Source organism: Elephas maximus, chromosome 9, assembly GCF_024166365.1.
Source record: "Elephas maximus indicus isolate mEleMax1 chromosome 9, mEleMax1 primary haplotype, whole genome shotgun sequence".
Classification (NCBI taxonomy): Eukaryota; Metazoa; Chordata; class Mammalia; order Proboscidea; family Elephantidae; genus Elephas; species Elephas maximus.
The window spans coordinates 58,763,260-58,780,275 of NC_064827.1; the positions used below are offsets into that span (position 1 = coordinate 58,763,260).

Below are 17,016 nucleotides of genomic sequence, written 5' to 3' on the forward strand. Positions count from 1 at the left end.
ACAGAACACTCGTTTTCAAAATGCTTTTACTCAGGTTTCTCGTTTAAGGAGGAAGAGCCAGGCAGGATAAGGGATGACGGAAAAAAATAAAAGGGATTCACCTTACTTCTAGGGGATGCCACAAGTCAGCTCTTATGGACCAAGCTGTAGTTGCTGCTGTACATTTTGGGCGCAGAAACTAGTATCTGTAACATGGAACCAAGGGAAGAAAGCGGGTTTGAGTAATTCATTGAACATCACGGCTCTGAATCCCAGTTTGGATTACTTTGATATACTTGAGTGTGAAAATTCATAGCTTACCCACCTACAGTGGCATGAAACGGATGATGAAGACGTGTCTACACCAGCTTGACCCAAACTGAATCTTCAAAACTCATCTTTTTTAATCTCACAGGCATTATGCTGAGTGAAATAAACCTCACAGAAAGAGTATGCTCCTTACGGTTTATTTATACGCAGATAGGCCGTCAGAGGCAAAACCAATCCACGGAGGATAAAATCGGAATAGCGGTTGCCTCTGGGGAACTCAGAGGGCCAGGGGCTGACTGGGAGGGGACTGCAGGGGACTTGCTGGGGAAATGGGAATGTGTTGAATGGTGACCGGGTGTGGGTTACACTGGTGTTTCCACTTGTCAAAATGGAACAGTCAAGGTGTGTGCATTTCAATATAAGTAAATTTTATCGCCATCCTGGAAAAAGGAGTGTTAAAAAAATTAATGGGGGTGGGGTGGTGGTGGTGGAGGAAGAATGAGTGGAGGAAAAAATGATACAGAATGTTGATAACTATTAACGCTGAGTGACAGCAAAACCGAAACCCAAACCAGTTGCTGCTGAGTCGATTCCAACTCATAGTGACCCCATGTGTGTCAGAGCAGAACCGTGCTCCACAGGGTTTCCAATGACTGACTTTCCGGAAGTAGATCACCAGGCCTTTCTTCCTAGGCACCTTGGGTCGACTCGAGCCTCCAACCTTTTGGTTAGCAGCTCAGCACATTAAGAGTTTGCACCACCCAGGGAGCCAGCATATAATAACAGCTGGGAAGGAAGGAAGGACTGGACTTTCATAAGAAACTGTTTACTTGGGATACCCTCTACCTTTCAGGATGTTCTTAAGACCCATTCTTCAACATTTCAGTTTGACCATGGAACACCAGTTGGCTTCTGACACTAGACATGCAATCCTATCCTTGACATCTTATATTTGTAGGAAATCAATAACAAAACTGGCCCAATCCACTAAATCTAGAACTTTAACTGCAGAATCCACCCCTGTAATTCTGTTCTACAGTCCCCTAAGGGATACTTCTGACAGTTCCTGCTTCTTGAGCTGCATCCTTATTATTCTTGTTATAGATGAAGTTTCATCTCTTGTGTTTCAAATTCAACTTTACAGGTTAAGCTTACAGAGCTGATCTCTGAAGTTTAAGATCAACAGCAGGCATTGCAGACACCAGCAGGATGGTGTAGGGTTCAAGATCACTTACGAGCTGTGTGAGCTCTAGCATGTTGCTTAACCTCTCTGTGCCTCGAACACCTCATCTGAATAATGAAGGTGCTAATAGGAACTACCTACCTATAGAATTGTGAGGAGTCAATGATTTAAGCCACATACATGACTTAGAACAGTGTAAACGGTCAGTAAGCCAGTAACAAAAGGCCACATATTTTATGACTCCATTTATACGAAATATCCAGAGTTGGAAAATCCAGAGACAGAAAACAGATTTGTGGTTTCCAGGGGCTGGGAGGAGGCGGGAATGGAGAGTGACTGCTTAATAGGTACGGAGTTTCCTTTTGGGGTGATGAAAATGTTCTGGAGGTAGATAGTAATGACGATTACACAACCCTGTGGATGTACTAAATGTCAATAATGGTAAATTTTATGCTATGTGTATTTTACCACAATAAAAAAAATAAGACAAAATCATTTGCACACACACAAAAAGGGCCAATACCTGTTATCCATTATTTAAATTACTACATAAATAACTGCTACAAGGTGATATCTGCTAGGTCCCACCCAAGATAAAGTGCCCTACAGATTCCCAGGCAGGAGAGGGGATGCTCTATGGGAGGAGGGTGGGCTGGGGACAAGCTTCACGAACACGGTAGCATCTGAGATGGGACCTGAAAGATGGCCAGGCCCTCAAGAGGTAAGCAGCAGCAGATAAGGGGAGTAGCATAAGCAAAGGTACATAGGTGAAAGGTGGTGTGAGGGGCGGGGAGGGGTGGGGGGTGGGCCAGAGAACCACTGGGAGACAGCCACAGGCAACAGCTGAGGAGCAGTAACTAGGTGACTGAACATGGTTTTAAGTCTGGTTCCATCAGTTACTAGCTGTGGGGTGCCAAACAAAAATCTCACTGCGGAAAGGTGTATACAAGTTTTTGCATGAGAGACTGACTTGATTTGTAAACTTTTACTTAAAGCACAATTAAAAACAAAATAAAGAAAAAAATCTCACTGTTGAATCTTCTATAAAAGTAGAATACCCACGATTCTCTTCAAGAGGTGCTATAAAGATTAAACAAAACCAGGAAAGGTGAAAGCTAGATCCAAACCTAAAACGTCACACAAGTGTAAGGGATGTGACCCTGTTAAACACTGATTCTCAAATCTGGCTGCCCGCTAGAGTCACCTCGGGAGTTTTACAAAATTATCATGACTGGGTCCTACCTCCCACACCCAGCAATTCAGATGTTAGTAGCCTGGGGTGCGCCTAAGAAGCTGGACTTTGAAAACCTCCCCAGAAGATTCTAGCATGCAACAAACTCTGAAAGCCATTGTTGTAAATCATTAGCCCCAGAAACCAAATCAAAACAACAAAAATGAAGCCTGGACTACGACACAAAGCTGACCACGAAGACCCAGATGATACAGAAGCTGGGACCACTAAGGGGGGCTGGTGAAGGAGAAGACCCTCCTTTGACCTCAGTGTTCCCGGAGTGAAGTACCGGAGCCCTGCAGACAGGGGACTAACTGGCACCAGGCATGCTGACCCTGGGCTACCAAGGCAAAGTCAAAGATGTTCATTCTCCTTCTGAAGAAGGCCAGGAGACTCGCAATGCAATTCAGGAAAACCTCCACGCCCCCACCCCAAATGAGTTCCTGAAGAGTAGGGTTCACATGTTTGAACATTTCATATTCATCTCATTGGGCCTTACACATACTAGACGTTCTATGCGTGTGTGTGTTTTTTTAAACAAATAAATGAAATAGCTGAAATAAAACAGGCCTTGTGTGTGTGTTTTTGTGAGTAAATAGACTTCAGCTATGTGGAAAGCTCACATACTTGGAAGAGCTCATTCCCTGAAGTGAGTTAAGACGACAGATGACACGTTACAGTAATCCAAGTATACACAATTCTTCCTTTTTTCTTTTAAAAGACAGCACGTAATTTTTACATTTTTCTTCAGGATCCTCTTTAACGAAGAGGAACTTCTCCACAGCTTTTAGGATAAGCTAAATACCTCTGAATTTCAAAGCAAAATAAATTCAATAGCTCTCGCATATTGAGGCACCCTGGACAAATACTTCTGATCTTTGGATGTGCCCCTCTCCCGTTAAAATATCCCATATCCTAAATCTCTTTTTCTTAACTTTCACCCTCAAGTATTGCACTGGATCTGCCACTGCCAGGCTTGTGTGCATGAGCCGGGCCAATCTCAAAGCAGTCCGGGCCCCTCCCTGGACTTTGACCAGTGCTCTTGCTACATCAACATGGCATTGATGCCACCTACTCCAGATCGCAACTGTGAGCAGGTGGGTTGGGCCTTGGGTCTCAGCCTCCCCACACAAAGGAGCAATACAAGGACTGAGGGGCAGGGGCCGGACTAACCAGTAAGCACAGTATGCACCAGCTTAATTGTATTTACTTGCTAATCTGTGGTGAGAATTTCACAGGGGTTTCACTTCGTTGATGTGGTGAGAGATAGGCGAAATTGTGCGCTGCAGATTGGTGGGAAGGTACAATCGGGTCCCTGTGTGCCTTGCTTATTGGGTAACCCAGCCCTGCTGAGGGGCAATTAAATGCTGTGAAATGGGCTGCCATGTGTGCGCTGTGGGTTAATAACTAACCCTCCTAAGCCTGTCCAGTTTACCAGGGCTTTCCTGGATGAAGCCCATGTCAACTATATGGACAGTGTCTTAGGAAGGACATGTTTCCTCTGTGCCATGGGAGAACCATGTAGAAGATGTAGCAAAGATGAAACGGAGCCTCAGAGAGGTAAAGAGGCTTGCTGAAGGTCACTCTTGCTGAAGGTCACTCGGCGGGCCACTAAGCGTAGCTGGGAGGCCTGCACGCAGGAAGCTGCTATTACGAAATAATTACCACTCATTTGACACAGGTGAGTAGCAGCAGGCTGGAGGGAGCAGCAGTGAGGGTTCCCAGGCAGACAGTAAAGAGGCTCCACCTCAGAATGAGACTCTGGACCACGTGGTCTCCAGGGGCTCCTTTTGGTGAAAAACCCAGAGATTTCAGCTGCCCCATTTCCCTTCTCTCTGAAGTGTTCATTAATCATGCAGTCCCTAAAGTGTCGGCTGGCACTCCTGGCCAGGAGAAGCAGACAGAGTGTGAAGAGTGCCCGAACAGGGAGCCAGAAAAGAATCTAAGGTGGGGAAGACATTCAAAACCAGTGCTAAGGAGCTAGTGAAGAAAAAGGAGATGGACGAAGAGGAAAAAGGAAAGACACTTTCATGAAAAAGTTTCCAAACATGAGGAATACGAACCCTTTTCAAAGACGCAAGATCCAAAGGAAAATGAGGATGTTAGGTTCACTGGCAGGGGCTGGGAGAGAAGCAGGAATCTTGGACATGCTGTTTCTAATGTCTGTCCTGCCTTTGCATGTTCTATTCCAGCCCACAGGAAGGCTTTTTTCTCATTGTCCTTCAGAGCCCAAAGTTTTCTCTTTGATACTTTCCCGGTTGACCACCCTAGAGTTAATTTCCCTCCTGCTCCCCCTCTTTAGGCCTTCCTCAGTTCATTTAAAGCTCTGTGGCACTTTTCATACCAGGTGCTAATTGTATCTTTACAGTCAAGCTTTTGAAGGCCAGGAACCTGTCTTATGGATTTCGGTAGGGCCTGAGTCTGATTCTGTTTAAATAAGGCCAGTTCCCTGTACAGGCTGAGAGGAAGCGGGTATAGGAGATAATCTCACATAGACTAGGGGGAATGAGTTGAACACAATGAGAAAAATACAACTCAACCAAAAAAACAGGAAAAATCATAAAACAAAGCTTTCCAGGAGGAAATACAGATGGCCAATAAACATATGAAAAGATACTCAATCCTATCAATTAACTAACTTAGGGAAAAGTTAAGACCATAATGAGTTACCACTAACTCCCACTAGATGGGCAAAACAAAACAAAAAAGCCTCACAATACCAAGTACTGGAGAAGAATGCATTAGCAGAAGGTTTTGTACGCTTGTGGAACTCTGGAAAATGACTTGGCATTATCTTAAAAGGCCTTGCACACTCTTCCTCCCAGCCATTCTACTCCCAGGCATGCACTCAGGAGAGACATTTGCACCTGTGCATCAGGAAACCCAATTCCAGAAAGTTCAAAGCAGCATTTTTCCTGATAGCCCCAAACTGGAAACATACCAAATGTCCACTAGCAAAGGATAAATAAATTCCAGTACGTTCATGTTGTTAGGTGCTGTCGAGTAGATTTCGACTCATAACGACCCCATGTGACAGAGTAGAGCTGCCCAATAGTCTTCTTGGCTGTAATCGTCACGAAAGTAGATCACCATATCTTTCTCCCACAGAGACCCTGAGGTAGGTTCAAACTTCCAACCTTTCAGTTCACAGTCGAGTGCTTAACCGTTTCTGCCACCAGGGCTCCTTATTCATACTTCCCCCCCCCCAAAAAAAAAATTGCCTTTGAGTCAATTCCCATTCATAGAGACCTCATAGGACAGAGCAGAACTGCCTCATATGGTTTCCAAGGAGTGGCTGGTGGACTCGAACTGCCAACGTTTGGTTAGCTGCCAAGCTCTTCACCACTGTGCCACCAGGGCTTCCCTTATTCATATAGAAGAGTAAAAATGAATGTACTACAGTTACCTCATCAACATGGATGCCTCTCACAGATACAACACTGAGAGGAAAATATATAAAGTTCAGAAGCATGTAAAACTGATAATATCTCATTTAGGGAAACGTACATATATGCCAAACCTATAAAGAAGGGATGAAGGACAAGCTTCCAGAGGAGGGATGGGTACTGGATGGGAAGGAGCAGGTGGCGGCTTTAACAGCATTGGTGATGGTCTTTTTCTTAAGCTGGGTTGTAGGTAAGATGTTCATTGTATTATTTTTCTTTACCCATGTTACCGAAACTCTTTTGTACTTCTCTCTCATCATTAAAAAATGTAAAGAATGTACGGGACAGAGGACTTGCCAACACTGAGCAACTCAGACAAAAATTTAAGGGAGAGAAAGAAGCTTGTCTGCCACAAGCCCCCAAACTAAGACCAAACACCTTGCAGGATGATCCGCAGGAAGCAGAAGAATCCCAGGGGAGAGGTGCCAGAATTCCAAGAATAAAGCCACAAGGGGAGAGCTGGGGGCATCCAAGACTCTGATGGCAGTGCCCCTAGTGAATGGGCAGGACTGAGTTAAGAAGGCCGAGACCAGTACAAAAATCCATAAGTCAGGGTACACGCAGCTGAGCAAGCAAGTAGGTAAGATAAAGGAGAAACGCTCTCAGAATGCCTGTGTGGTCTACTGCAACTGGCCTGGTGGAATGTAAGATATGAACGTCAGCATTCAGATCCCAAAAGAGGCATTGAGGAGATACCACAGAGATAAGGGATGCCAGCTCTACAGGCACCTGACCCCTAGGCTGGCAGTGTGGACGATTCCTCCCCTTGGGCTAGGCTCAGCACAGAGTAACAAGCACCGGGTGATCCTACAGATGGGATGGGACCCCCTAGGATATCATCTTCCAGTTTCTTAACTTCAAAGAAGGAAATGCTGGGCACTCAGCCAGCCATGACTTTGGGGAAGAGAACCTGCAAAAAATGCTGAGAAATGGTAGGCAGAACTCAAGTGCCAGAGATGCAGAAAGGCAAAGTAGTTCAGGAGAGATGGGATTTTAGTGCATGGAATTCCGACCTGCCAAATAACACAGGATTCCGGCCTTCTAAGGAGCACACATTTAAACCAGGCAGGCTGGGTGTGCACAGCATGGGCTGGGAGAAAGAGCACTGAAATAGGAGTCAGGGACCTAGACTCAATTCTGGCTTTACCACCCTAACTGGGTGAGTGGCCCAAGGCCATCTGCTCTGAGACCATCTGTAATGGGGATAATAATACTTACCTTCCCGGGTGGCAAGGATAAAGGAGAGCAACACAGATCCTGCAAGGCTGGGAGGTGGGGCTGCCTACGAATAAGATACCAGGTGCTTTGCATATTAACCTCCAACCCCGAGACACAGGTAGAAACAGGTATTACTCTCCCACACAGAGCGGTTAGACACACAGACACAGAATGAGGACTGAATTTAAGTTATCTAAATTTTTTTTTAGTTTTAGAATAAGTACTAAAGGGAGCGCCAAACTGGTGAGAATGTGTCAGGAAGACTTGGATACGGAGGGAAAAAAATTAAAAATAAGAATGAATATACGCCATGCTTCTAAACATGCTTTTCTTTGTGATAATTTTAATGCTGTTCTATTAAACACTTTTTAAAAACTTTCCCTACTTGTGACCTCAGTGTTGAAGAATTATGGCCATCACACCATCACACTCTGGGCAAAATGACATTCAACTGAGGACGGCCAAAGCCATAAACCCAATCTCAGGGAATCACTGATGGAGCACACATGGCCTGTGAAGGAGGAAACAAACGAATCCCCAGTAGGCAAAAGGATCCCCATCTACCTTGGGACCTCTAGGGCAGGCACAGTACCCACTCCTCCCACACCCAGCCATCCTGGCTCTATCAGAACACATATATCCTCCTGCCACACTGTCCCAGCCTGAAACTGCAATCTACATTTATTAGCTATGTGACCTTGGGCAAGTTTCCTTAACCTATGTGCTAAACCCCGATTCGCCCCTCTACAAATCAGGGCTAACAACAGCAACCACCAACAGTTTTTTGGTGCACTTAACATAGTACTAGGCACATGTAGTAAATGCTCAAAAAGCGTTGGCTCTTCTTATGAGCTCACAGCACTCATCTGGGCTTCCAAGGTTTTTTTTTACACACTCCTTTAAGATTCAGGGATGCAACTGGAGCCCAGACTTCTTCCCTACCCTAAGGGGCCCAGAGCCCAGGGAGCAGGGTTTTCTGGCACCCTCCCTCCATGTGTTTGCACCTGCTGTTTCCTCTGCCCAGATGACCTCCCACCACATCCACACAGCTGAACCTATGCATCCTTTGGGAGAACTCAGATGTCACTTTGGTCATGAAACCCCCAGCTCCACCCCACAGTTCAACCATCTGTCTCCCCTTCTAGACTGAGAGTTCACAAAACTTACTTGTCATTCCTAGATCCCTCCCCAAAGCCTGATGCTGTAAAGCCTTCGCTGATGGGGAAGGGTGGGGCATGGTGAAAAATACAGATGTTATGGAAAAAAATGTTTTTTAATAAACTGTAAATTAAAATCAAGTGGGACTAGTGAGATATATCCAGCTCTAGAGAGAAGCCAAATGGCTGCAGAAGGCACAAGATTAGGGAGACTAGGGGACACAGGGCGTGCTGCAAGGCTCCAACATACCACTGCCAGATGAGCTCTGGTTGATAGCAGAGCCCAGGATACCCCTGGGCAGGTAAGAGTGTCACAACTTCCCCAAAGCAAGTGCTCAGAATACAAGCTCCCAGATGTCAGGGAGTGCCGCAGTCACACCCACAGGACCCTTAGCATGCTAAGAATAGGAGGCAATGGGAGGAGGGTTTGCTCAGAGGAGGGGAGCTTGCTTCTCATCCAGGTAGGGCAGGGAGGTAGACCAGTGCAAGACAGCTCAGATGGCCAGTCAGCATTGGAGGGTTCCCGCCACAGGTGAGGGTCTAGGGTAAAGACAGGAGCTCTGAGGTCTCCTCTGCCCACAAAGAGAAATAAACTTGGGGTCTACAGTCCCTTGATGAGTCCCTGAGTGGCACGAATGGTTAAGTGCTTGACTACTAGCCAAAAGGCTGGCAGCTTGAATCCACCCAGAGGCACCTCAGAAGACAGGCCTGGTGACCTGCTTCCAAAAGGTCACAGCCTTAAAAACTTTATGGAGCAGTTCTACTCTGAACACATGGAGTCGCCATGAGTCAGAATAGACTCCATGACAACTAACAACAACACAACCCCTACTGGAGCTCCTGGGTGGTACATACGGTTAACACGCTTAGCAGCTAACCAAAAGGCTGGCAGTCTGAATCCACCCAGAGGCACCTCAGAAGACAGGCCTAGAGAGTCACTTCCGGGAAAAAAAAATATCCGCCATTGAAAACCCTACAGAGCACAGTTCTACTCTGACACACATGGGGTCACTACGAGTCAGAATCAACTTCACGGCAACCGGAAAGACAGTCCCTATTCACGTGAGCTGAAGGAGTGGGGAGAGAGACTTCCATCAACCAATATCAGTTCATCATTTTTAATATATGTTTATATCTAAATACAAAAAGAAAAAAGTAGAGATGGATACACACCACAATTTTAATAACAGTTATCTCTGCTTAGTGAAATTTCAGATGTTTTAGCTTCTCTTGCTTTTCTGCATTTTCTTTGCTTTGAACATGTTCTAATCAAGGAGTGAAAGTGGGAGAGCGGAGCACAGGCTGACCTGAAAAAATTATCAGGATGAATCAGTAGCTCACCCTGCCCGAGGGCAGTTGCCATGGGCTGGAGGGGGCTGGAGGGAGAAACCAGTTCAGACAGTCAGACTGTTGCCCAAGAAAAGGCTCAAGGCAGAGCGGAGAGCAGGCAGAGGAAATACACCTTGGCCGGGCCAAAGGGAGACGGTTGAAGTAAGTGTTTCGAGGACAAATTGTGGGTGGAAGATTTCTGTGGTTACCGGGTAGATTTTTTCCTAAGTCCCCATGCAAGAATTTAAGAGAAAGGCCCCTCCCTGACCTTTTGCTATTTCAAAACTAAACAGAACTACACCTTCCTCCACTGCAGAGCTCTAGGGACAGAATTCAGTGAGATTATGCACGTGAAAGTGCTTAGCTAGTTAATATTTGTTCAGAGTCCTGTACCAGTATGGGGTTATGTGACTGGCACTGCAGAGGCTGGGCAGACCTCACCACCGCCTCCTGTGGCCCCTTCCCCCTGCAGAAAGAGCCCCCCTGCAATATTAACACTGACAATCTACAAGTGTGGCACCAGGGTTAGAACTCGGGGTTCTCTCTCCCACCAGTTGCAGCTGTCAGATCCAGCCTGCATCGCACTTGGACAGGGTGTTTACCATCTACCTCTTTCCATCCTTCAACCCTCTTTTAAAACAGAGATATTTAAAACAGTATAAAACACTCATGACCCACGCAGGTATCCAAGCCTCCCCAGGGTCTCATTCACAGTTTGGGAGGGGGCGGGGTGGGACAATGAGGGCCACCTTTAGCCAATACCTTCTCTGCAGGGACAGAAACAAGTAAGCCACCCTGAGGCCTGGGATGGCCTAAAAGCAAGGTGCCCATGCAGCCAGAGCCTGGGGAAGGGGCAGAAATGAGGAGGTGCTTTCTCCTACTTCCTGGGTCATCTTAGATGGCTCCCCATCTCTCCTCACAACTGAGGGTGAAGACACCCTGCCCTCCAAGCTGAACTCCACTATTCCTTCACCTTCCTCCATGTACTCAACTAACTCCACCTCGGAATTGCTCTTGAAATCTGCCCCTTCCCCTGGCCACCCGGCCCCAGACATCTCTCTCCTAGACAACTGCAAAAGCACATTTGGGCTGAAGCGTCTCTCCTCCGGCCCAGCTTTCACTCTCCTGTAGCAAAAATGGGCTCCCTGATAACGGTCAACCCCCAGTCCAATGACCACAAGTGCGCCATCCATGTCTATAGCCCATTTTTAAAGCATTGTCTGGCTGCCATCTGTTCTCACCATTCTAAAGTCAGTGTTTTTCAAAGGGTGTTCTTGGGCCACCTTCATCAGAATTACCTGAATACTTGTTAAAAGTCCAGCTTCCTAAACTACTGAATCAGAAATTCTAGGGGTGGGATCTGGGACTTTTAACTGAAAAAAAAAAAAAAAAAAAAAATCCCAGATAAACGTTGTGTACGCTGAAGTTAGAGAACCATTCTGTTATTTTTCGTTAGAGTTTCCCACTGTCGGGAAAATGAGTGCTACTTCGACCACCAGGAACGCTTGCCTTCCGCAATCCTGTTAGGACCAGCAGTCGGTCTTTCCTCCTACAGCTGACTCTACCCTCCATAACTCCAAAGGCTGGGCAGTCAGGGGTCCCAAAGTAGCCCATTCCAACTCTTTCACTGAGTGACTAAATAGAAGTCACTTTACATCCACAGGCCTCAGTTTCCCCATCTATATAGTGGATGGGATGTGTCCTGCCTAGGACCCCATTCAATTCCAAAATAAACACATGATCTTTATGCCTTCTGTTGGATCAGATATTCCAGTCCTAAAATTCCAAGAACTTGCCCTTTTTGTTTGTTTGTTGGGGGTGGAGTCTGGGGGGATTCTTATTCAAAGTGACACACTTTTTTTAAAGAATCTCTCAGACTGCATCTGACTTCCAATTTCTATGAAGAAGTGCTGAGCAATGTTTAGCCTGCCTGGCACAGCTTTGGCTTTTCCTTTTTTTTTTTTTTTTAATGTTCATTACTAGAAATTTTTCCAAAGCCTTTCCATAGGCCAAAGAAGAGGCCCAAGGAATGTATAAGATTACAACCTACCAGCTTCCTTTCAGCACCTTGCCGTTTACAGAGGCTTTTTATATCCTTCCTGCATTTAATTCTACCAAACCAAAAAAAGCTAAAGCAGTTGCCGTCAAGTCGATTCCGACTCATGGCAACCCCGTGTATTTAGAGTAGAACTGGTCTCCGCTGGGTTTTCAAGGCTGTGACCTTTCAGAACCAAGCAGATTCACCAGGCTTTTCTTCTGAAGTACTTCTGGGTAGGTTCAAACTGGCAGCCTTTTGGTTAGTAGCCAAGTGCTTAACCATTTGCACCACCCAGGGAGGACTTCTTTAATCCTCCCGATATCCCCATTTTAAAGACCAAGAAATTGATGCTCAGACAGCCTAAGTAAGCTGCCCAAGGCTGCACAGACAGGTTGCAAGCTTCCAATGTGGATCTTCTAATTCTGACACTCACCATGTTTGCACTATTCCATATCAGTCAACAGTCCAGTCAACAGTCCATTCCAGGTCTAGTGAAAGCAACCGTTCCAAATGCCAAACACTGGCCAACAAGCCGTGCCCTCCAAGGCGTGGCAGGAGTGCTGACCTGCCAGCCACACACCCTAACAGCTTTCCATACAGAGCTGCTGGAGGCCTGTGTGTGCAGGGGAAGGGAGAGACGGGCTAAGCAACAGCGATGTCAGGGATTTATTCAACAGAGAGCTAATATGCATCAACAGAGGACGCCCCTGCCAAGCACACAAATGGGATCTTCATCTGCATTAATAGAAGGAAAAGTGTCCAGAGGATGCCAAGAGGGAGCCCTGCCCTGCTCTGACCAGACCATACCTAAGGGCTGGGCAGTGCTGGGCCACCGAAAGGGAGGTGCCCTCCAGGGCAGGGCCAGGTATTCTGAAGAATGACTCAGGGTGGCACCCTGGTTGGTAGGACAAGCCAAGGACTTACCTGGGAGCTAGGTTGGTACAAGCCCACTTTATTTAGACTGCATGTTATAGCTGGATTTTTTAAAAGATCCTTTTATTCATACTTTATAAAAGATTGAGAAACCACTGACTAACCATAAAAACCAAAAAAAAAAAACCAAACCTGTTGCTGTTGAGTCGATTCCGACTCATAGCGATCCTATAGGACAGAGTAGAACTGCCCCGTAGAGTTTCCAAGGAGCGCCTGATGGATTCGAAACTGCTGACCTTTTGGTTAGCGGACGTAGCACTTAAGCACTATGCCACCAGGGTTTTCTGACTATCCATAAAAAAAAAAAAAAAAAAAACTTTTTTTTTTTTTTCATAGCAAAGGTTAAAAACACCCAGGGGCCCTAGGGAATTCAGCCTGCCACCAGACAAGGGGGCTCAAAGCCCTGTCATGGGAGAATTGCTAGAAAAGACAATTACAGTTGTCCTTTATTTTATACAACAATTGGACCTTTATTTTATACAACAATCTGGCTGTGGCTCTGCCAAGAAATGGACTGGATACAATAAAAAAAATATATATATATATTTTTGTTCTAAAAATGCACAAGGGGCCCTGGATTTGATATCCTATAATCCCAAGTGTCAAAGTGTCCAGGAATTGCACCCAATTCTCCCATCCCATACATCCCCAGCACCCTGTCTGGGTGTACCTATCATCGTACTCAGCATACTAGAATTGAAAAGACATGTTTCTGCATGTTTCCCAAGAGCCTCAAGGCCACATCTCATTCATCTTTGAGTTCACAGCATGGCGCTTGGCACACTGGATGGAGCCTCCCAATAAATGTTGCCTGAACTGAACCAAGGTGTCATAGCCCTGTCATACCGAGTGTGTTACTGTGTTTGAGGCAATTTCAGAACACAAGTGTCCTGACTAGGACTAATAAAAAGGTTTATAATAACATATAACCACTTTTAGTATGTCGAGCTGAAGAATTAAAGCTAGCACCACCAGAGGGTTTTAATTATAAAGAAGCCACGGTTGGCCTGGCAATGTCACGGAGTGCCCATGGAGGTGAATGGAGACGAAAATCCAGCTTAGGGGAAACAGGGCCAAAGGTAAATCCTAGCTGTGTGACAGGTAGCAATGCAACACCAGTAAGGCCAGAGACCAGGAAGTGGTAAAAATTCAGGAATACAGAAGAGGAGAATAATGACAAGTGGGGCCAAATGCCAAAAAGGACCACATAAAAAGTGAGCCCGGTGAAGTGGGTCTGAGGAACAAGCATACATACTACAAATCTGTTGGGAAGCTAGCCGCCTGGCGTTAACCTCAGAAATGGGAAAATTAATTACAGAAACTAACACTCTGATCTAAGATGACTGGTCTAAGAAACTGTGTGATCTAGTTCTAATATCTAATAAATTATTAAATCAGGGAGCCACGGTCATGAGTAATCTTTCTTCATCCTTCCACCCTGAGAGCTCACGTGACAAAAGCCACCACTTACTTTTTATTTGCCTTTGGACAGGATGTATACACCTATGTGTATAAATAAAATTTGGGTTCATTAAATCACATCTTAAAGGCATCTAAAAAACCTGCCATCACAAAATAGAAACCTGGGCTAGGTGAGGAGCCCTTGTGGTACGGTGGTTAAGAGCTTGCCTGTTAACCAAGAGGTGGGCAGTTCCAATCTACCAGCTGCTCCTTGGAAACCCAATAGGGGCAGTTCTACTCTGCCCTATAGGGTCACTATGAGTCGGAATCCACTCCACCACCATGGGTTTGAAGTTTTTTTTGGCGGGGGGGAGGGGATAGGTGAGTTCTTCTGTCAAGTATCCTTATGAAAGCAAAGAATCTTTTAGGATGCCACTCTCATCTTCCGCCATGCTCAGTGAAGGTTCTGTCGGCTGTCGCAAATCAGCATTCCTGTCCCAGTTCATTCGGCTGTGTACCTGTTTGAGTCTGTCACCATGCATGCACTTTACTCAGTTTGCATTTTTCATCTCAGAAACACCACTTAAGCCAGTTGCACAAACCTGACAGGAGCAATACATTTTATAAGAGAATTATTCCCTGGGAAGAGACAAGAAACCCATCAGCAAGGAGCCCTGTCAAAGTTCCCAAGGATTGCATTCCTTTCACAGATCCGAGAGGCAAAACGCGCCACATCCTCTCCAAACACAAGCTTCCCACTCCAGAGGCAGTCTGCTCACCTCTGCACTCCTCCACCTTCTCCAGGCCTCCTCTCCCAGCTGGATAAGAGCTAGAAAGCCCCATTCTTGGGGAACACTGTTGTACTGTGATTTTAAAAACAACAGCTCTAAGCATGGGAATGTTGGCTCCTCTTCCATGAATAAAAAGGCCCCAAAAGGGTCTTTTCATAACAAAATTATAACCTATGGAGAACACAAGGAACCACAAAAATAAAACTGCCATCAATTGAAACTGTCTCCAAATGAAAGCTACACGGGAAGTGTTAAACCCTAGGCCATGCAGGCTCTGATTTTCTCATCCCAGGCCCTTGGGTGTTCCCAGTTTTCTCTTGGAATACAAAGAACTTGCCACTCAGAAAAGCCTAAATGCTTTCTTTGCAAATCCAGGTTAGATAGTTCTTCCCTTGGAACCCTCGGGATGATCTGTAGCATTCACCTAAAGTTCAATCAATCCTTTGTCCTCAGTCACAGGCAAAGGTTCCTGAAGGCACTGTCTGCTGCGGCGCCAGTGCACAGTAGGTACTCCATGAATATGTGGGCTTCATTGGATTTGATTCCACCAGAAAGATTGCTCTTTGGTGGCAGGACGCCCTGCCTAGGAGAGCAGGGCCCAGCAAGCTCTCTACTAGGGGGGAGGTGCAACCACCTGTGGGCAGGTGGCCCAGGGACAGAGGTGCCGCTGCCCTAGGGTGCCCTGCTGGCCCCACGCACGTTGGCCCAGGGAAAATCCGGGGCTCCAGGCTCTACGGACGACCCGGGGCGGAATCCCCCCACTCCCCAGTTAGGGCTCACCCGATGCGAAGTTGGCCAGATCCAAGGGAGTCGGCTCTACAGAGTTATTACCCAGGTTCCCCAATTCCCTGCGAGGCTGCGAGCCAGAGGGGCTTTCTGGGTTGGGGGCAAGGGGGAGCCCGGAGGGACTTAGGAGAGAGCAGAACTGGTCCACTGACTCCCCCAAACTCGGGGCACCCTTGGGGCAGGAGAGGGTGCTTCTCTTCCCCGCCGACCCCCAAGGCCTGGTGGTGAGTTCGTGGGAGCAAGCTGGCCACTTCAGGGCAGCCCCGCGCTGCTTTGAGATTTTCTGCCCAATAACCCAGCACCAGGAAGGCCCCTGCTGGAACCAGGGGGCGACAGGGAAACACCTGTCACTCGCGCAGAGGGCGGGGACTCGGACATGGGGACTGCGCGCTGGGGAGGGGGTGAGGCCCAAAGGATGAAGTGGGGTAGATTCAGCGGCTCAATGTGCCAAGGATGGGGCGCGGGCCAGACATGGGCCCCGAGAAGAGACTGGGGAGGGTGGCCCGAGAGAAAAGCAGGGTTAGGAGTGCCTGGGGAGGTGATGGGGGAGGGGATTCCTGGAGAAACGCAAGGGAGAGAGCCCCAGTGGGAAACACTTGGTGGGGGAGGCTGCCCCGAGGGGTGCGGGGTGCCAGCTGCCCAGGACGGGCCCCGTTACTCACCGGCAGGTCCACTCTCACTTCGGTCCCGTCGAGCAGGAAGACGCGGCAGTAGAGGGTAGGCTTTGCTGCACCAGCGACCGAGATATGCACAGCCGCGCCGCCGGTGAGCAGGGGCCCGCTGCCGGCGGGGAACACGCTGCTCCCCGGCGCGGAGGGCAGCGCCGAGGAGGCGGCGGCGGCGGCCTGGCCCCCCCGCGGCCCCCCATCGCGCTCGTCCCCCAGCCCGGCGGCCCCGCGCCCCGCCGTGCCCCGAGCGTAGCGCTGCATGGAGCGGCGGCCAAAGGTCCGGCGCAGGAACCGCAACATCCTGGCTGGGGGCGCCCCCTGCCTCCGCCCTCTGCGCCGCCGCTGCTGCGCCGCCGCCCAGGAGCGCCCCGCGACGCCGTCAGTTCCCGCGGCCGCCCGCGCCGCCTCCCGCGGGCTGCGGCCCGGGGCTCGCTCCTGCCAAGGCTGAGGCCGGGATCCGGCCGCCTGTGGGACGCGCCGGCCCGGCCAGCGCCGGCTGCGAGTGGCCGCAGGCGGGAGGGCGCGCTCGGGGCGGCACCGGGGCCGTCCCGCAGCCGCGGCCGCCGCGCGCTCTCCGGGGCCGGTG

The 17,016-nt window shown here is 48.1% G+C and overlaps 1 protein-coding gene across 5 annotated transcripts in view; it reads right to left on the reverse strand.

Moving 5' to 3' along the window:
* Positions 1 to 16,730, reverse strand: part of EPB41L4B (erythrocyte membrane protein band 4.1 like 4B) — a 163,691-nt gene extending 146,961 nt beyond the window's left edge. For all 5 annotated transcript variants that reach the window (XM_049896284.1, XM_049896282.1, XM_049896280.1 and 2 more), the window contains exon 1: positions 16,425 to 16,730. In XM_049896284.1, the coding sequence (XP_049752241.1) occupies positions 16,425 to 16,730 (306 nt within the window). The remainder of the gene's footprint in view (positions 1 to 16,424) is intronic.
* Positions 16,731 to 17,016: the final 286 nt, after the last annotated feature.